At 54.2% G+C, this 20,315-nt stretch overlaps 1 protein-coding gene across 2 annotated transcripts in view; it reads left to right on the forward strand.

The window, feature by feature from the left end:
• PLXNA1 (plexin A1) overlaps positions 1–20,315 on the forward strand; it is a 287,103-nt gene that overhangs the window by 127,868 nt on the left and 138,920 nt on the right. For both annotated transcript variants that reach the window (XM_051983114.1, XM_051983104.1), the window contains exon 4: positions 15,067–15,207. In XM_051983114.1, coding sequence (XP_051839074.1) covers positions 15,067–15,207 — 141 coding nt within the window. The remainder of the gene's footprint in view (positions 1–15,066; positions 15,208–20,315) is intronic.

The following is a 20,315-nucleotide window of genomic DNA, read 5'->3' on the forward strand; positions in this document are numbered from 1 at the left end:
TATTGGAGCCGGGGGGAACCGAGAATATCGGAGCCGGGGGGGGACCCGAGAATATTGGAGCCGGGGGGAACCCGAGAATATTGGAGCTGGGGGGGGGACCGACAATATCGGAGATGGGGGGGACCCGAGACTATTGGAACTGGGGGGACCCGAGAATATCGGAGCTGGGGGGGACCCGAGAATATTGGAGCCAGGAGGGACCCTAGCAAGTAGAATGTTCTAAGTTTCTGAGGGCTTCAGAAGATAGATGCTGGAGCCAGAGAAGACCTTAGAACATAGAATGTCAGAGCTTGGAGGGACCCTAGAAAACTAGTACATCAGAGATGGGCAGGACCTCAGAATACAAACTATTTTAAGGGCTTTAGAGACTGTGGAGGTAGATAGAGATAGAAGTAGAACATAGAATGTTAAAATAGAAAAGAATCTTGGAACCTAAATTGTTGTCGGTCGGGGGAAGGTCAGTGCCGTAACAAGTCTTAAAAATGGGAGGGTTTCATTCCAGGGGAAATTGGAACAAAGAAGTGCTGTTTGGTAACTTCAGGGTTGTAGGGTTAGAGAATAATACCTAGAAAGGGACCCCAGAGCCTCCCCAACTTACAGAAAAGGAAGCCGAGGTCCGGAGCCCAGAGGCCCAAGCCCATAGCTATCCGAGTGCTGACTCTCCCCCCTTGCAGACGAGCTCTAAGGTCCACCCTGCCTCATGCCGTGTTTCTCCTACTTGTTTTCAATGAACCGGTCAGTGCCGTACAGGGAAACCTAGCCCGCCTTCCTAGCATGTGCTGCTTAACTTCACAGCAGCTGGCGCTGGCGGGGGCGTGGGCAGGACACCCAGGGGCAGGGATTGTCTCCCCCCCCCGACTCCCCCCGCACAAAAGGGGCCTGGGCGGCCTCTGCCAACGGCACAGTGGGGGGCGAGTGTGGCAGGTGGTCACTCCGGCAGACGGACAGACGGCTGCATCTGTTCAGGCTGCTTCTCCGCGCCCCTTGAAATTCTCTGAAGAGCCTGAGCTGTCAGATGCCACCTGTTGGCTTGTCCCGAGACCCTTGTGGGGCTGGGTCAGACCCACTTGTGACGGAAGGGCTGGGCAGGGAGGAGGACGGGGGGAAGCCCTGCATTCCCTACGGGCCGTCTCCGCCTGTCCTCACACTCCCAGACCTCCCCCTCCCCTTCTCCCCGTCCTCACTGCCCCCTCCCCAAACTCCAGCAGGAGCAGCCCTTGCAGACACGCAGGGGTCCTTGGGCCCCACACGTTCCCGCCACCAGGGGGAGGGAGCCAGGGAGCATCCAGGTCTGCCACGCCGGGTGGACAGCCGAGGGTGGGCAGGCAAGTCATTGGAACCCGAAGACCAGATTTTGAATTCCAGCCCAGTCACCAAAGGCTGGGTCACCTTGTCCTAATCACTTCCCACTTAGGAGAGCCACATTTACCGGCCGCAGAATGGGAACAATCCTGCTGTCTGCCCTCCCTGCCTTGCAGGGTGCTCGAGCCCTTTGTAAAGGGGGAGCCTTTGCCACGTCAGGGGCTGCAGGTCTTCCAGGGTGGGGTTAAGCACTGACAGAATAAGCCCCCTTAGCCTCTCCCTTAAGGCTGTCAAGGTCCTGTCCTTATCTCTCCAGCTTTATCCTGGCCTAAATAAAGCTTCCATACAAGCCAGACTGGGTGAAGGCCATCATAGAATCCAGAGCTGGGAGCGATTTAGGCCCCGCCAGTCCAGACCCTGGCTACATTAATATAAGGACACTGAGACACCAGATTCGGGGAGTTAGAAAGGGAAGGAGGCCCTGGAGCCGGCCCGGCCGCCTCCTTCATGCTGGGGAGGAGACTGAGCCCCAGGGCAGGTAAGCATTTGCCCGAGATTCCTTGGCTCCCCGATGTGAATCCGTGTTCTGACCTTAAAGCCCACAATCCTCCTGCTGCATTTCCCAGGAGCCCTTTCTTATGTTCTCCGAGCTGATCACACTTTTCTGCTTCTACCACTCATCTTACTTTCTTCCTCTGCATCTTCCAAGCCCAAGTTTTCCCTAAAAACACCACGTCCTGCCTCTTGCAAGAAGCCTCCCCCCGGCAAGGCCAGAATGGGCATTCTCCCAAAGCCTCCTGACCACCTTCCGAGGTCATTGTAGAGCAGACAAATGTGTCCAAACAAGCGGGATCGAGAGGAAGTCATTGTGGAAGGCAGCAGAATTAAGAGGGCTTAGAGAGCTTCCAACCCCTTGGAGATACTGATGATAAAAGTAAAAAACTCGTGGTGATAAAAGTGATTGCTTAATAGGAAGAGGGATGATGATGATGGAGGAGGATGAGGAAGAAGAGAAAAAGGAGGAAGAAGAAGAATGGTCTGGAGCCATTCTGTTTCTCAGGAAGATGGGAAAGGACCAACCCTCTCCTCTCTTTGGTAGGGAATTCCTGGCTGCCTCTAAGGAAAGGTTGTCTTCCATGAGAGCGCTGAGGAGTATTGCCTGATGTCTTATAGCCAGTACTTGTCAGAGATAGAATTTGAATCCAGGACTCCTTCTTCTTCCTCCTCTTCTTCCTCTTCACTCTTCCTATTAAGCAATCACTTTTATTACCATGCGTTTTTTACTTTTATCATCACTATCTCACATGGAATGAAACCTTGAGCATATTGCTTTTTGATTGATTACCTCACATAATTATTCACGCTTAGCAAATACTGGCCATGAGAATAATGATAATAATAGCTAATAGCTAACAGTTTTTTAGCGTGCTAAGTACTTTATGATTATAATCTCATTTGTTGCTCATAACAACCCTGAGAGACAGATGCTGTTACTCATCCCCATTTTACAGATTAAGGAATTGAGGCAGACTTGCCCACGGTGACCCAGTTTGGTAAGCATCTGCGGCCGGATTTGAACTTGGGTTTTCCTGACTCCAAGGCTGGCCCTGTGCACCACCCAGGTGCAGAACTTTGCTTCATGTTTTCCAGAACCACCTGGCTCGGCCAAGGTGACAGGATAAGCTCGTGGCTGCGTCAGGCCCAGGCTTTGGGTCTCCTGCCAGCCTCTCTTCAGCCCTCTGACCCTCGTGGCAGTGGGACGGGAAGATCTACCGGTATTTGTCCATCTTAGTGAATACATTCATCTTCCTCCCCCCGGCACATAACTGCAGGGTTAGAGGGTTGGGGGGCTCCTTGATTGAACTCCTGATGAAATGAGGGGAAAAACCTCTGAAATACCGACCTTTGTGACTCACCCATAATGGAACCTTGTCCAGATTATAGTCTGTGCTTCTTCTGAGAAACATGGCCCAGGTGGGGGGAATGGGGAAGGGCGGTGGTACAAATCAGGGGTGCTGGTGTGCCCCCCTTCCCGCCCCCATAAATTATTGGCTTTTCATTTTCGCCTTCACTCTTCCCCGCATTGTAAGTAAGCACCTGGAGGGCTTTTTCCTTTTAATTTTGTGGAACCAGCAGCACTTGGGACATGGGTTTCCTTTAAGACCTAACCAAAATCCCACCCTCTTGAGGAAACCTTCCCCAACCTATCTTAATTCTAGTTTTCTGTCTGTTAATTACCTCCTGTGTATCCTGTCTCTAGCTGGCCGCCGTATTTACTTGTTTAATGTCTCCCTTGTTGGAGTGTAAGCTCCCTGAAGACAGCGTGTGTTGGGGGGTGATCTTTGTATGGGTGGTTGGACACATGTGAAATAACTGTTTACTGACTTAATAAATGCTCATAGAGTGAATCACTAACTGACTTATTTAACTCTCCTTCTCTGGGCCTGGGCTTGTAAAAGGCTGGGAATGGGGCACCTCTAAGCTCCTGAATTTGCTGGAGTTTCAAGGGATTTGCCCCTTTGCTCCCGCACAGTATCAAAGCCAGGGTTAGGAGCCGGTTTTCTTCGTGGGCCCAGGGCTCTGAGCACTGTAGCCGCTGCAGACTCTGCCCTTGATGCTCACATGAGTCCCTTGACTTCTAGGGGTCTCAGTTTCCTCACCTGTAAAGTGAGGGATCAGACGAGGGCATCCTTGGGGTCCCTTCCAGTTTCAGAGCTAGGATCCTCTCATCGTGTTTTCTTTCAGCTCCGAGGAGGCGGAGGAGAGAGGAGGCTTTGGGGGACTGTGGTTTGTGGGGCTTTGCCTGTGTGAATCCCACCTCGCACCCCGCTTCCTGCCTGCTGCAAAGAGCTCCCACAATTAACCAAGAATTACTGGGAGGTGATAAGGAGCCTGGCTGGATGCCTGTGAGCCTGGACATCTTTGCGGAGGTTCTAAGGCTCTGAATCCTGCTCCTAATTGCCTTCTGTTTTGCATAAATTTACATGTTGAACTTGAGTCCCCAACTCTCAAGGCACTGACGCGAGATAGGGCCCTTCTGCCGTCGCCCCCCAGCCTGGAGCACACAGCACTTAGACGAGTGACAGCCCTGTCCAGGGGAGGCCGGCGGCCAGGCAGGAGGAGTGACCTCTCCCAGGCTTGGGGGACGCTGGAGCCTCGCGGGGCAGCCTTGCGTTAGCTGTCTGAATTCTCCAGTCAAACTGGTTTATTCCCTTTCCTCCACCCAGAGCAGGTGAGCTCCCCCCCTGTGCATTCCTTCCTCCCCTCGGCCTGGAATGCACTCTACAATCTGTTTGTTCAAGGCCCCGTTCCTCGGCCTTTCCCAGAGTCTCTCTCCCCCCCATCTCCCCGGGGCTCACAGTATCCAGTGTTGGGACTTGTTCACCTGCCCCAGCATAAGTTACTTCAATCGACACGCTGCTTTCAGGGTTAGAAAAGCTTTTGAAAAGAAGAGACTTGAGCAATCACTTTATCCAACCTCCTCATTTACGGGGGGCAGAGCCAGGATTAGGACCCGCCTTTTCATCCCATGTTCCGCACTTGCCCTTGCAGCTTGCTCAGGTAGACAAGTGGCTCTGTGATCGGGTCGGAGTCCTCTCCAGCTCCCCTCCCGGGCCCGGGTGGTCCTTGGCCGTGCCCTCCCAGAAGGTGGCCAATCCAGAGCCTTTCCTTTTTTCTCCTGACATCTTGAGGCTACCAGTGGGTGGTTCACTCTGGCTCTCCACCTGCCATCCATCATCACGAGATATTCCCAGCATGCATTTCTCTGGTGACCCTCCTTTGATGTCCCTCACTGGTTATGCTTGCAACCTGTTCACGCCCTTGGGGGGTTTCTCACCTGGGGACTTGTATTCCATGTATTGTTGCTGCAGGGACCCTGTCAGGATGCTGGTATCTAGAAGGCAGAGAGCTGTGCAATCCAGCCTGCCCTTGACACCATGCAGGGTGCAAGTGTGTTCTTTGTCCCACATATATTGCCGATAGACAAACTCCGTGGCATAATTTGGGCACAATGGTTAACTCATCTAGTATCTTCTGTATGGATGAGTTTTTGAGTGAAACCTGAGGAGTCTTTTCTCCAATATTTGGCAACTAGCATAGTGTCATGAATGAATGGGAGTAGAGTCAGGAGCTCGCCATCCACAGGGAATCCATCTTTACCTTGGGCTCTGTGCTGTATCTTCCCCGTCACAATAACACGCACTTTCCAGGGGGCATTATTAATTCCTAAAATTCTGAATTTATTGAACACAAAAAATTTGCATATGCAAGGTAGGACATAAAAAGAAATTATAGATAAAAGCATGACTACTATGTGCAGATTTAATATATATGTACATAATCTATGTTACATAGATACATTTATATGTGGATACAATGAATTGAAACTGTTACTTTTAAAGCTGCCCTGCATATCTATTTTCTTTGTGAACTTCTATAGGACTAACAGTAAGTACCTACTTTTTCCTAAGTTGTGAGGATAAAATGAAGTAATATTTATAAAAGCACTTTGCTGACCTTTAAAACACTATAAAAAAGCAGCCTCTTCTGTGCCTATTAAAAATACTTTAGTTTTACCCTATTTTCTTTGTTTTTGACTTGATAATATTTTGTTTTTCATTTACATGTAAAGGTAGTTTTCACTATCCATTCTTGTAAGATTTTGAGTTCCGGATTTTTCTACTCTTCCCTCTTTCCAGCAATTTGGTATATGTTATACATGTACAATCATGTTAAATATGTTTCCACATTAATCATTTTATGAAAGAAAAATCAGAACAAAAGGAAAAAACCACAAGAAAGAAAGAACATGAAACAAATGAAAATAGTATTCTTTGATCTACTCCGAGTCTCCCTATTTTTTCCCCTGGACTCGGATGGCATTTTCCATCCCGAGTCTATTAAAATTGTCTTGGATCACTTTATTGCTGAGAAGAGCTAAGTCTCTCATTGTTGTTCATCACACAGTGTTGCTCTTCCTCATGAGCATTGTTTTTCTGGTTCTGCTCACTTCGGTTCATGTATAAGTCCAGGGTTTTCTGAAACCGGCCTCTCATCATTTCTTATAGCACTGATATTCCATTATATTCATATACCATAACTTGTTCAGCCATTCACCAAAATTTCCAACTCCTTGCCACCACCTTTCCAGGCTTTTCTGAAATCAACCTGCTCATCATTTTTTATTTTTTATAATAGTTTTTTATTTACAAGATATGTGCATGGGTAGTTTTTTAGCATTAACAGTTGCAAAACCTTTTGTTCCAATTTTTCCCCTCCTTCCCCCACTCCCTCCCCCAGACTGCTCATCATTTCTTATAACACAGTAATAGCCCGTTATATTCATATAGTCCAACTTGTTCAGCCATTCACCAAAATTTCTAATTCCTTGCCATCAAAAGAGCTGCTACAAATCTTTTTTTACTTATGGGTCCTTTCCTGTTTTTTATGATTTCTTTGGGATATAGACCCAATAGTTTACCATCTTTTCTTAATTTTTTTTGGTAACCCTTTGCTAGCTTCACTCTTGCCTTCAAATTCTGTATCCTCCATCACGAAAACTCTAATCCTTGCAATAAATAACCTTATTTAAGCAAAACAATTTGATATGTCCCAAAATATTTGTCCTCCTGCACTTTGAGTCTGTCTTTGTTTCTCAGGAGGTGGCAATATGTTACTTCACAAGTCCCTCTGGTATGGTGGTTAGTTATTGGCATTGGTCAGAATTATTATTATTATTATTTTTCAAGGCAGTTGAGTTTATGTGACTTAGCCAGGGTCACACAACTAGTAAGTGTTAAATGTCTGAGGCCAGATTTGAAAGCAGGTCCTCCCGATTTCAGGGCCAGTGTTCTGTCCATTGTGACATCTTGCTGTCCCATTGATAGAATTCTTAAGATTTAAATTGTTTTTCTTTAAAAAAAAATTTATAACTTGATCTTTTCATTCTGCCCACTTTCCTCTACATCAATTTAGACACATTTTCAACAAGTATTTGCCTGTCAGAGCATTGTGTCTTTGAAACCATCCCTTTTGTCACCATACTGTTCCATTATGCTCACATACCATCATTTGTTCGGCCAAATAGTTATCTTTCCCTCTTATTTATATCTTGAGTATTGATCCTTCAAAGCCCTCACAATTTACTGCTTTTCCAGTCTTTGTCCTTTTTTCTACTTCCTATCGTAAGCACATCTGAGATTGGGACTGGGTTGTGACCCCGTTGTCTTTGATGGGGAAAACAAATCTCTGCAGATCTTTTCCATCTTGCTTTTCACTTTCATACTCAAGGATAGCTTTGCTTAGATTTCTTGCCACATGAGACAGCACCACTCATACTCGTCCATTATTCTTCCTTATAGGATTTTGTGAATGAAGTTACTTTTTAAACTATTGTTTCCATTGGCTTTGGTCTTCTTCATTTTGCTGACCAAGGCACTTCGGGTGCTCTTTTGGTCTCGTTGTGGCTGTGGATTTACATTGGATAAATGGAACAAATTAATGTAATTGTCTTCATGCCATTTCTCTTGTCTGCTTCCCATTTTTCGTTATTCGTTTACTTATTTAAATGATTCAGGATTGAGTTTTAAAAATTGCATAGCATATTGGTTTCTCATTATTCCCCTTCTAGATTTCCCCTAATTTGTATTTTTTCCCCCTTTTCTTTGATGTATTGGTGATCTAGCTCTACAAAACCAATGATTATTCAGGAGCATTTATAATTATTTCTGAATATTCATGTTTTATTCTGTCTTCCCAATAGAGTATAAGCTCCTCAGGACAGAGAACTTTTTTTAGATTCTTTATGTCTCTATTCTCATACCTTATACATAGTCATGGTTCCTCAGTTACTTTTTAATGATGAACCCTAGAATTATAATGTAGTTATAACCAGAGGGATTCTTGGATTATCTAGTTCCCAGCTTCTTAAATTCTGGTTTGTGGCCCTATATGGGGTCTTGTAACTCAATGTTCCTCTTCCAAAATGATGATATATCATCAGCAAATGTTGATTATTTATATATTAATATGTATTTATATAAAAACATTTTATATTTTATATACTTACATACCAAAGGTCATGTAAAATTTTCTTGGATGAAAAAAGGTTGAGAGTGGAAAAAGTTTAAGAAGCTCTGGTCTGGTTGGATCCCTTAATTATGAAGAGGTGGCAACTAAGGCAGAGAAAAGGAAATCCCTTACTCAGGCTGGAGCCCAGAGCTCCCAGCTTACAGTCCAGAGCTGCCGCTTCTCCTTGGTCTCCCCGACTCTTCTCCTCGCTCCCTCTCTGCCATAATGATGACATCCATTACTGGGGAAGACAAAGATTTCACCTTCCGCCAAGCCTCCCGCCGGCTCAGCTCTCCTTGGCGATCAGTTAGCGCGCGCTTAGAACATGCAAAACAATTTCATCTGTCCCTCGGCAAAACATAATTCCAAAGATGAGTCTGCTCTCCCTGAAGGGTATCTCACCAGCACCGGGCTGGGCACACAGGGGTGCTAAAGCCAGTCATTATTCAAGTCAGTTCATCGAGCAGCTATTAAATGTCTGTGGACAGACACCAGAGTGGCCATTCTGTAAAAGATACTGTCTCCCCCCCCCCCCCCCCCAAAAAAAAAAAAAGTGTTCCTGCTATAATTGTATTTTGATGCTTGTATACTCATACACACACACTCACACTCACACACACTCTCTCTCACACACAGTCACACTCACACTCTCACACACTCACACTCACACTGTCACACACACACTCACACACACTCTCTCACACACAGTCACACTCACACTCTCACACACTCACACTCATACACACTCACACAGTCACACACACACTCACACACACTCTCTCTCACACACAGTCACACTCACACTCACACACACACACTCACACTCATACACATTCACACAGTCACACACACACTCACACTCACACACACTCTCTCACACACACACTCACACACACATTCTCTCTCACACACACTCACACGCACACACACACACACACACACACACACACACACACACACACACACACAAAGTGAGAGCACAGCCAACTTTAGGGAAATGAGGAAAGGGTTCTTGAAACTGAGTTTGCATTTGAAAGGAGCCGGAGATTCCATGAGAAGCAATGGGAATTAATTCTTCCCCTTGTTTTCTACCCATTTCTTACCAGATTTGAACACTCATGTTTCATCTTCCCCGCATGAGTATAAGATCCCGAAGGCAGATGCTTTACTTGTTGATCCTCGGGGCTCATATACAATCACGTTTATCAGATACTTTTGGATGATAAATCATCCAGTTATAAAGTGGCTAGAACCAGTGGGACTCATTATTGGGCAAGGCTGAGGAATGGAATTAAGTGTCAGAAGATCTGAGATCGAATTCTGGCCTTTCCAGAAAGTGAGATTTTGTGTAGTATTTAAAGCACTCTATAAGTGCTTATTATTATTGTTATTTTAATAGCTATGATTACTCTATGTTACATATGTACACCATATATTATTATAATTATTGCTACCGTGTTTTAACGTGGGGGAAGATTTAGGGAAGTCTGGGTTCTCTCCTCCAGTATTTGTAGCCTTACGGATGCGGGCTGTTCAGCGTGGTTTCAGGCTGCCCCGGGCAGGGAGTGATTTCCCCATCCAGGGAAATGTTCAAACGGAGACTGACCATCTGCCAGAGGCGCATAGAAGGGCTTCCCGTACTGAGTGGGGGGTTAGACTAATGGCTTGTGAGAGGCTTTGCTTATCAATCCTCGGGCTCCTGTGCAGTCCCTGTTTATCAGCTACTTTGGGAGGATAACTCATCCGGGTGTAGAGTGGCTAGAACCACAGGCCTCCCCGTTGGACAAGGCCGGATGCCTGTGAGACGCTCGCTTTCTCTTGCTCCCATCGATCGGCAGGTGCCCGGCTGGCTCTGAGGCTCCCGTGGAGGGTCTGCCCTGGTCAGCTCCAGTGGGGCTCCCTCCTGATGCCCCCCAGGATTCCAGGGGCTCGGTGCTCTCTCCCGTCAGGGTCTGGTCATGGAACAGGCTTTCTCTCCTGGGTTCCCGAAAGGAACGCGTCCCGGGGAAGTGCTCCCTGGCTGTCAGGGCTGCGGGGGACCGCTTTGTCTCCTCAGGGTTTCGGGGGAGATCCGATTGCTCGGGTGCATTTGTCCCGGCCATGCTGGGCAGGCAGAACCTCCCGGCCCGCTGAAGGCAGGTTTGCAGGCCGGGATTGCAGGCTGGGCTGGCAGGGCCCGGGCCTCCCTCCCACCTTGCTGGGTCCCATGTGCGTCAGGTGTCTCTGGCTGGGAAAACGGATTTATGAGACCTGCCAGCACGGCGTCTCCGCGGCCTCGCGCGCTCCTGGCCGCGGTCTTGGGTAATGGAAGCTGACACGCTTGACAGTGTTCTCTGCTCCCCGCGCCGACGGGAGTGGCTTGGGAGACCCCTGGGGAGGCGGGGGCCTTTCCGCCCCGCGTGCACGGGAAGAGCTGCCTGCATGGGGGGCCTGAAGGTCGGACCGGGGCGAGCAGCAGGGCTGTGCCGGCGCGGGAGTCTGTCCCGAGAGGAGAGCCGGCAGGAGGAGGAGATCAGGGGCCAGGAGTTGTGACCAAGGGAGGGGTGAGCGAAGGCAGATGGACTGGCCCCCGGGGAGAGAATGTGGTCCTGTCTTCCCCACCGGCAGCCTCCCGAGGCCTCAGCTTGGCCAGTGTCTGGGAGGTCTCGGGGAGGGATCTCTGCCTCAGACCCGCCGTGGCTCCCTAGCTCTCGCTCACCGACCTTCCCTGGGCGGGCGGCTGCGTTGGACAAGACCTGGTCTTGTAGGAAGCTTGGCCGGTTCTAGCTCTGGTGCCAGTGAGACCAGTACACCTGCAGAGAGAGCTCAGTAAGGGCTCAGGGTTAGGGCGCTGAGCTTGGAGTCGGGAACGCTCATCTTGCTGAGTTCAGATCTGGACTAGCTGTGCAACTCTGGGAAAATCACCGAGCCACTGCCTGCCTCAGTTTCCCCACGGAGGACAGAGGCTGTTTTCCCCACTTTATATTCCCAGAACATGCAATACAGCAGGTGCTTAATAAATGCTTATTGGCTGAGGGATTGTTAATGAAAGCTCTCCCAAGCTGGCCCCTCCCGCAGTTTCTGACTCAGGCTCTGGTTCCCGCGGCCTTGGCGACTGATTAAGTGATCTGTGGGCAGCTCGCCCCCGCTGGGCTTCTGCCCGCCGCCCCAAGGAGCCAGCTGCAGCCTTGCCCTCCTCCCCCACTTGGTGTGGGGCTTTCCCCCGGGGCTCTAGCCCATGACTCAAGCGCTGGCCCAGTGCGTCCCTCAGCCTTGTTTTCCTCTCAGAAGCCGAGCTCTCTCTGGTTCTGTCTGGTTTGATTTAGAGACTGGGCCAGGGATTGGCAAGGGGGTGACCTGGAGCGGATGTGGGAGCCAGGAGGGAAAGCAGACGTTGTTTTGCATATTGGGTTTCAGGAATGTCTCCCACCCCGGCTGGCTTCATTCATCCCTTCCCCCTCACGGAACTTCAGAAGGTTAGCGCTGGAAGGGGCCCCAGAGACTTCTGGGAGTCGGGGGTCCGAGTTCTTACTCCTCCTCCGGCCTTCACTGGCTGCATGACGCTGGAGAAGTCACTGTGCTGCTTTTAAAGTGTTAAACTGGGTTCCCTTGCATCTCTCTTCCTTCTGTGTCTAAATCTGCCTTCCTAATCCCGGGTTTTCATTTTACAGAGGGGGAAACTGAGGCCCAGAGAAGGGATAGAGTCACCCAAGATCTCCCGGCTAGTAAAGCGCAGAGAGCCTAGACTAGTCAGGCTTGTTGTCTCCAAATATTTCTCCTTCCAGATTCCTACCTCAGGACCCTCTTTCCTGGTGTTTAGCCCTTTGTAAAGCTCCTTATTGCCTTGTGAGGCAACCAAGTGGTACACTGGTTAGCGCATTGGACTTGGACTCGGGGACCTGATGTGAGTTTTCAGATCCAGCCTCAGATGTTATTTATTAGGTGTGTGAGCCTGGACTGGTCACTTAAACTCTGCCTCAGTTTTCTCATCTGTAAAATGGGGATTAAAATAGCATTTGCCTCCTAGGGTTCTGACGCTAAGCGGAGGTAATGTTTGTAGCACTTGAATATCCCCAAAATCCTTAGATACACTCTCCTTTCCCTCAGTTCTGGTGGCCCAGCTCCCGGCAAGTCGGATGCACTCAAAACCAGAATTGCAGAAGACCGGAGTTGGAGTGAAGTTTAATTCAGCAAATGTTGATTTAGCACTAATTCAGTGAGCATTGATTAAGGGCCTGTACTGTCCAAGGCATTGTGGGATAGAAAGACCCAAGTGAAAGGGTTCCTGCTCACCAGGAGCTTGCATTGTTTGGGGAAAACCAAAACCTGTCCGGAAGTCCATAGGAAAATGTCACACACTCCCATCGAGGGCGTTTAATTTAGGGGCAGGAGGGGGAGGACTCAGAAGCGGCCCCGGGGCAGCTAAGAGGCCGAGATGGTGGGAGGGGAGAGGCCGTCGTAGACATGGCCGTGCTCGGGCCAGAGCTAACGGGCATGTGAGGGAGACTTGCCAGGTGGGAGTTTGCATCTGATCCTGAAGGGAGAGGGGAACCACTGAAGGGAACTGAGCAGGAGAGTGACATGTTCACATCTGGACTTAAAGAAACTCATTTGGGTGGCAGTTTGAAGAATGGATTGGAGAAGGGAGAGACTTGAGGCTGCAAGACCAGTTCGTCCGACTGCCATTTGTTGCATGAGGAAATCGAGTTCTAGAGAAGGACATTGCTTTGAGCCTCAGTTTCCCTATATGTAAAATCAGGTGTTTGTATTATTTCTGCTACTTGCCTCACAGGGCGGTGAGGAAAGGGTCTTAGTCTGCAGAACTGGGATTGACAGGGAGGGGAAAGGGAGAGAGAGAGAGAGAGAGAGAGAGAGACAGAGAGAGAGAGAGACAGAGAGAGAGATACAGAGAGAGAAAGATAGAGAGACAGAGACAGAGAGAGACAGAGAGAGACAGAGAGAGAGAGAGAGAGAGAGAGAGAAGGAGGGAGGGACAGAGACAGAGACAGAGATAGAAACAGAGAGAGAGAGAGAGAGGAAGGAGAGAGGGAGAAGGAGAGGGGGAGGGGAAGGAGGAGAGGGGGAAGGAGAGAGAGTCAGAGAGCCGTGAGCCAGTGCTAGCTGCCACTGAGAGCCCTCTGGAAGACCAGAAGGGGTAGGAGGGAGGGATGCAGCAGACCCCTGGGCCCTGGGATGGAGGGATCCATTTATGCCCCAGTGCCCCTTCCTTGCTGCCTGCCAGGGCTGAAGTCACAACTGTAACCGTGAAACAGAGCCATGGCCTCCGTCATTGAGTCAGCCCGACTGTCCTGCAGCGTCAGAGCCTGGAGGGGCTCACACTCCCTTAGCCCGGAGAGGGCCGAGGCGGGGGGGGGGGAGAGCCCCGAACCCCATTTCCTTGTCCCGGGCCCCATCCTGGCCATCTCGTCAGTGGGAGCCGCTTGGCTGGCACGGGGGCCCGCGCCACACACCGTGTGCCTCCCAGCAGGGCCGGGGGCAGGGGCTGGCTTTGGGGTGAGGCAGCCCTAATGAACACACCCCCTCCCATCACCCCGGCGCCTTCCTCTGCCTGAGAGGGTTTGTGGGGGCCAAGGAAGCTGGGGAGGAGCTGGGGTCCTGCCCCTCTGCCCCCCGTTTCCAGCCCCCCGGGTCAGACGCACACCCCACCGCCCCTGTGGTTTGCGGGGAAGTTCACATTTCTGGGAAGTTCCTTAGGGGTCTCTCTCTCTTAATTAAATACATTTGTTTTGTGAAAGCGACTAAAAATACTCCTGGCTGATGTTATCGGCAGGCTGGCTGGCGGGGAATCAGAGGAGTCGCTCTAATTAAACGGCCCCCAGTTTGTTTGTGATCTGGAATACATTTCCATGCTAATAAGGCGGCCGGGGGCGAGGGGGGCCCTCTTTCTCTCCCCCAGCTCCCTCTTTCTGGATGGGAAACTATGCAAATGACTCGGGGCCCTGTCATGGCGGCTGGGGACTGGAGCCGAGCCAGTTGAGGGGTGGGAGGGAGGAGGGGGTGAGATAGGAAGGGGACGGGCGTCCGGGGGTCCGGAGGGCTCTGGTCAGGGTCCCCGCTAGGGCTTCTGAGCGCTGATGACGGCATTCGGCCTTTGCAGCTTATGTCCGTCCAGCCCTTCCTAGGGCCGGGGAGGCAGGATTCAAACTCGCGTCTCTCAGGGCCCCCACAACGCTTTTCTGTCACAAGACAAATGGCCAAGCGGGAACCTTGGGGCCTTGGGATCCAGAGCGGCCTCCCCTGCGGTGCCTCCTGGGGACGGGGCTGTGACTCGGGGGATTAGTGGTGAGGGTCCCCGGCAGGCTGGTGGGAGGGGCTGCTGGGGGGAGGCCGCCACCTGCTCTCTACAGTCCGGGAGGCCTGAGTCTGGCTGGGGGTGGGGGGGGGGGGGGTGGGGGGGGGTGCTAAGGTGCAGAGTCAGGCCCAGCCGGGCCTGAATCCGGCCTCTCCCGATGCCTCCATTCCGGGCGTCCCTCTCCGTCTCCCGAGTGCGGGGGTCCGCGGCCGGTCTCTCCCTGTGGGCTTGTGTGGTGGGCGGGGTTTCCCTGTGGGCGGGGACGGTGTCCGGCCCGCGGGAGGGGGCAGGGCCCGGGGCCCTCGGAGGGACGGCCGCGGGGAGGCAGGGGCCGGGCCTGCTCAGCTCCGGGGGTCACTAGGCGTTGCCCAGAATCCCACCTTCTCCTCTCCTTTGCCCAGATCCTGGTGGACCTGTCCAGCCCCGGGGGGCGCCCCGCCCTGCAGTATGAGAACGTGGTGGCCCACGAGGGCAGCTCCATCCTGAGGGACCTGGTCCTGAGCCCCAGCCGGCAGTATATCTACGCCATGACCGAGAAGCAGGTAGGTGCTGGGCCCCGTGGGCGTGGGTGGCGGGTCCCTCCTGGGCGCCGGGGGTGGGGGGGGGTGCTGGGGTGTCCCACAAAGGGTCACGGAGCGGTGGGAGGAGCTCCGTGTGGTGGGAGGAGCTCTCTGTGTGGGAAGAGCTCCGTGTAGTGGGAGGAGCTCCGTGTGTGGGAGGAGCTCCGTGTGTGGGAGGAGCTCTGTGTGTGGGAGGAGCTCCGTGTGTGGGAGGAGCTCCATGTGTGGGAGGAGCTCCGTGTGTGGGAGGAGCTCCATGTGTGGGAGGAGCTCCGTGTGTGGGAGGAGCTCCGTATGTAGGAGGAGCTCCGTGTGTGGGAGGAGCTCCGTGTGTGGGAGGAGCTCCGTGTGTGGGAGGAGCTCCGTGTGTGGGAGGAGCACAGGCGGTGCCCCCTTCCCCTCCCTGCCTGCCAGGTGGCCTTGGGGTGGGGGTGGGGGCAGGGATGCAGGGATGGCCCACTTGGCTGCGAGGCCGAGGAGGTCACCTCAGCCCACGCCCCAGAAAAAGGAGGGGGATCATTCTCTCGGCTGGGCGGCTGGCGGCTCCTGCTGCCCGGCCCAGAGCAGGCCCCAGCGGAGGTCTCTGGCCCCCGCCCGTCCTGGGTCTCGGCAGGAAGTCTCCGGGTGCCTCAGTCTCCTCGCCTGCTCCTGCCTCCTTGGGGGCCCCAGCGCTGCCCTGGCCTGGGGGATGAATGGCCGGGACGGAACCTCTGGTTCTGCCTTCGGGGAAGGATGGAGCAGCCCAGCTTTTACCTCCGAGCCTTTCTGGGCTCGGCCCCTGCAGAATGGGAACAATCACTATCCTTAAATGTTTGCGGGGCTTTCTCTCCTTTCCCCATCACTGCCAGTTTTTGGCCCTGGCCCCTGGAGCCCCCCACATGAGCAGAGTGAAGGATCCCTCGGGCCCTCCGACCGTCCCTGCCTCAGGCCGCCCCGTGGCCCCCCAGCCCTGTGCCCTCAGCCTCTGGGTCCCTCATGTTTCCCAGGCCCCTGGGCCCGGCTTCCCCTCCCACTGGGGAGCTGGGCCCTCCGACTGTCCCTGCCTCAGGCCGCCCCGTGGCCCCCCAGCCCTGTGCCCCGCAGCCTCCGGGTCCCCCATGTTTCCCAGGCCCCTGGGCCTGGCTTCCCCTCCCACTGGGGAGCTGGGCCCTCTGACTGTCCCTGCCTCAGGCCGCTCAGTGGGGAGCTGGGCCCTCCGACCGCCCCTGCCTCAGGCCGCCCCGTGGCCCCCCAGCCCTGTGCCCCGCAGCCTCCGGGTCCCTCATGTTTCCCAGGCTCCTGGGCCTGGCTTCCCCTCCCACTGGGGAGCTGGGCCCTCTGACTGTCCCTGCCTCAGGCCGCTCAGTGGGGAGCTGGGCCCTCCGACCGCCCCTGCCTCAGGCCGCCCCGTGGCCCCCCAGCCCTGTGCCCTGCAGCCTCCGGGTCCCTCATGTTTCCCAGGCCCCTGGGCCCGGTGCTGATCTGCATCCTGGGCAGACTTTCCTACCCGGGCTTCTCTATATGGAGGGACTCCTCGCGCCCAAGCCCCCAAGGCGCCTCCCCACCAGAGGGACGCTGCCGTTTTGCCTGCGGGGGTTTCCCGTTTCTTGGACCTCCCTGGAGAAACATGTTCTCTTATAGAGGGCAGGCAAAGGCCTTAAGAGAGGCAGTGGTTAGTAGGGAACAAGCATTTATTAAGCACCTGCTGTGTGCCAAGCCCTGTGCTGGAGCACTCACAGGTATCTACAACGATCCTGAGGGGGGCGCTCTCTGCATCTTACAGTGCTCAGGGTGAAGTGACTCCCCTCGGGCCTCCTGGTCACCTGTGGGAAATCTGTCTGAGCGCGGGCCCTCCCTGCGGCTGCCGCCTCTGCCTAGCTGGCGCCCGCGCTGGGATGGAGGCCTCCTCCGCCGGCCCGAGGGCTAGGACCCTCCCCCTCCCCCCAGGACGGGCTGAGAGCCGGACCGTGTCAGCCTGGGCCCGACCCAGCCGGGAGGTTCTTTTCCAGACCCAATCACAGCTTCTCTTGTACCACGTTCAGACGCTTGTGTTGTTGAATCCTCTGCCCTCTGGGCCCGTCCAAAAGGCTGCCCTGCGGGTCAGGAAAAGGAGAGCAAGGAGGGGTGGTGGCAAGAGAAAGGAAGGGAGGGAAGGGGAAGGAGGTGGTGTGTGGGGAAAGGGGATGGGGAAGGAAGGAGAAAAGGGAGAAGGGAATGAGAGAAAGGGAAGAAGGAATGAGAGGGAGAGAGAGAGAGGGAATAGAGAAAAAGGGAAGAAGGAAATGAGGAGTGGAGAAAGAGAGAGGAAGAAAGGGAATGAGGAGTGAGGAGAGAGAGAAAAAAGGAAAAAAAGGGAATGAGAGAAAGAGAGGGAGTAGAGAAAGAAAGGGAAGAAGGAAATGAGAAGGAATGGAGAAAAAGACAAGAAGGGAATGAGGAGTGGAGAGAGAGAGAAAGGAAGAAGGAATAAGAGGGGGTGGGGAGAGGAGGGGAGTCAGGTCAGGGAGAATTAGAGGAGGAAGAGAAGGCAAGGAAAAAGGAGGGCAAGAGTGGGAGGGAGGGAGTGGGGAGGAAACAAAGGGAGTGGGAAGCTAGGGAAGGTGGGAGGGAAGAGACTGAGTGAGCCGGAGCAGAAGTGTCTGGGAGAGAGGACAGATGATAATAATAATAATAATAATAATGAAAACCCCGTTGAAAGCTACTTTAGAACCCCAGTCGGTTTTCTCCTGAGCCCCTCGCTCACTAATTCATCACTTCCTGGGGCAGGGCGGCTCCAGCCCCTCCCCCACCTTGGCCCCAGGGTTGGTGAGGAGCACCTGGGCTGCTGAGGCTGCCGAGCAGATGTCGCTGCGGAGGCTCGGGCTGGGCCGGCAGGGGTGCGGGCCTGAGAGCCCCCCGGCACTTAATCACTGCCCCCCAAAGTCCCGTCCCATCCCCCACCTGGGCCTGATCTGTCCGGCCTTCTCTCTGTGCAGCCTCGGGGACTCCTCCGTAAGGGGAGGGGCTGGATGCAGAAGGAGATGGAGCTGCCCAGGTCTCCGCTCCTGTTTGTGTAGGAAGAGAGGGAGGTGATCAGAAGCCAGGCAGGAGTCACCCTCGGGCCCGCTCTCCGCTGGGCTGTTGCTTGTCTGGCTCTCGCAGGGTCCCTTCCGGGCCCGAGACCCCAGGCCACGCAGGCACAGTGAAGGTTCCCATTGCCCCGAGTTGGTGCCACGGCCTGCCAGGGCACAGCCCCTGCCTCCAGGGAGCCCACGAGGCTGGCACACGGAATAGTCACCGGCCTTTCCCGCCCGACGGGCAGCGGGCGTCACAGGGGGTCCGACTCCCGAGGGCTCTCAAGGAAAGCCACAGGAACCTGGAGGGGACCTCTCCGGGCAAGGGTCTGTCTCTGTCATGAGGGAAGAAGGAGGACAGAGGGAGGGAGAGAGGGAGGGAGGGAGCACAGACACAGGGGGGTGCCCTCCGCTCAGCCAGCCAGGGCCCAGGCCGCGAGTTTCTGCCACGTTGCTCCTGTGTCGGGCACTTGCCTTTGCCAGCCCTGGGAAGCGCCTGCCCCTGCCCCTGCGCCTGCTGCTCATGTGCCCGTCTGGTACTCTGTGTGCACCTCGTGTGCCCCGGCTCGTGCGGGCCGGCGCTGTGAGCGCACTTCGGTGAGACCCGAACCCGCCTCCTTCTGCCCTTGTCGTGTCATTTCCTTGCCTGCAGAACTTATTCTCTGAGCCTCAGTTTTCTCATTTTTAGAATGGGGACAGCCCCGGCCGGGCCGCCTCCCTCCTGCGCCTGTCAGTGAGCCCCAGGCTGCGAGGAGGATGACACCCTCCTCCTCTCCGAAAGGGCTTCCTGGTGGGGGGCTCCGTGACAAGCTTATTCCTTAAATGAAAGTGAATTAAAAATAATTTTGTTTTCAGATTTCAAGAATTTTATTATAGCTTTTGCGGTACACCCTGGGGTGTTGCTAAGCCGGGGTTGGGAGCCACCGATCCATATATATCTCCCTCCGAGTGTGGAGATGCAACGTGGTCCAATGGAAAAACACCGGCCCCGGAACCAGGAGGCCTGGGCCGGAGGCTGGAACCCCTGACGCGGGCCTCGCCCCCTCGGCCACAACGGAGCGGGAGCTGCCCCTCGGGGTGGGGGCGTCCCCAGCGGCGGGCGGGGGGGAGGGGGGCAGGGCTCTCCCGGGAGGGACGTCTCACAGAAACAGGTGGCCCGGTTTAACGGCGCCGTCAGCCCTCCGGCACCCGGAACCTGGCTCACTGGACTGGGGGCTGCTCTGAGGCTGAGGCAGTGAATCAGGGGCGGCTCCTGTCCCCAGCACAGTCACCGGGGCAGCCGCCTCCTGGGGGGAGGGAGACAGACAGAGAGACATAGAAAGTCAGAGAATCAGGGGGCGGAGAGAACGCTGCAGAAAGGGGCAGAGGAGGAGGAGAGAGAGGGAGTCACTGTTGCTTTCCAAGGCCCCGCTTCTGGCTGTTTCCCCCCCACCCTCCCCAGCTGTTTCTGCCCCTCGGGACCCACTGACCTCCCCTGCCACCTCTCCCCCACAAACACACGGGGAGGAATATTCTTTCCTTCTCTTGTGGTCCTGGGTGGGCCAGGCAGCCCCTCCCCCCCCCCCCCCATGGGGAAGGTCGGGACCCTCCCCCTCCAGAGAAGGCCAGAACCCTCCCTGTCTCCCCTCAGGCGCTGCGGGGACTGAGGGACTGAGGGCCCTGCCCCTGGCCTCTGGCCTTGGCTGCGGCTCTGGGACCTTCTCTGGGCGGGCCCTTCCAGGCCGCTCCGAGCGTTGGGCCCGTTTCGGAGCCACTTGTCTCGGGTCCTGGGTTACCTGTGAGGGAGTTCTCCGGGACTGAGGTGGGCAGAAACTCCCAGCCCCGCAGTGCCGTGTAGGGGCGAGAGGGGGAGCAGGGATAGGGGTGATAGTGATGGTGGGGGGAGGAGGCGGGAGGAGGAGGAGGAGGGGGGAGGAGGCGGGGGGGGGGGAAGGGGGAGAATTATAATAGTAGTGCTTGTAAAGGTGCGTTGGTGTCCGTGTGTAGCACTTAGCATTCTGACAGCCCTTTTCTCACCGGAGCCCTGTGGCCTGCCATGTAACTATTGCAGACCCATTT

This window comes from Antechinus flavipes, chromosome 1, assembly GCF_016432865.1.
Source record: "Antechinus flavipes isolate AdamAnt ecotype Samford, QLD, Australia chromosome 1, AdamAnt_v2, whole genome shotgun sequence".
In the NCBI taxonomy this organism is placed as follows: domain Eukaryota; kingdom Metazoa; phylum Chordata; class Mammalia; order Dasyuromorphia; family Dasyuridae; genus Antechinus; species Antechinus flavipes.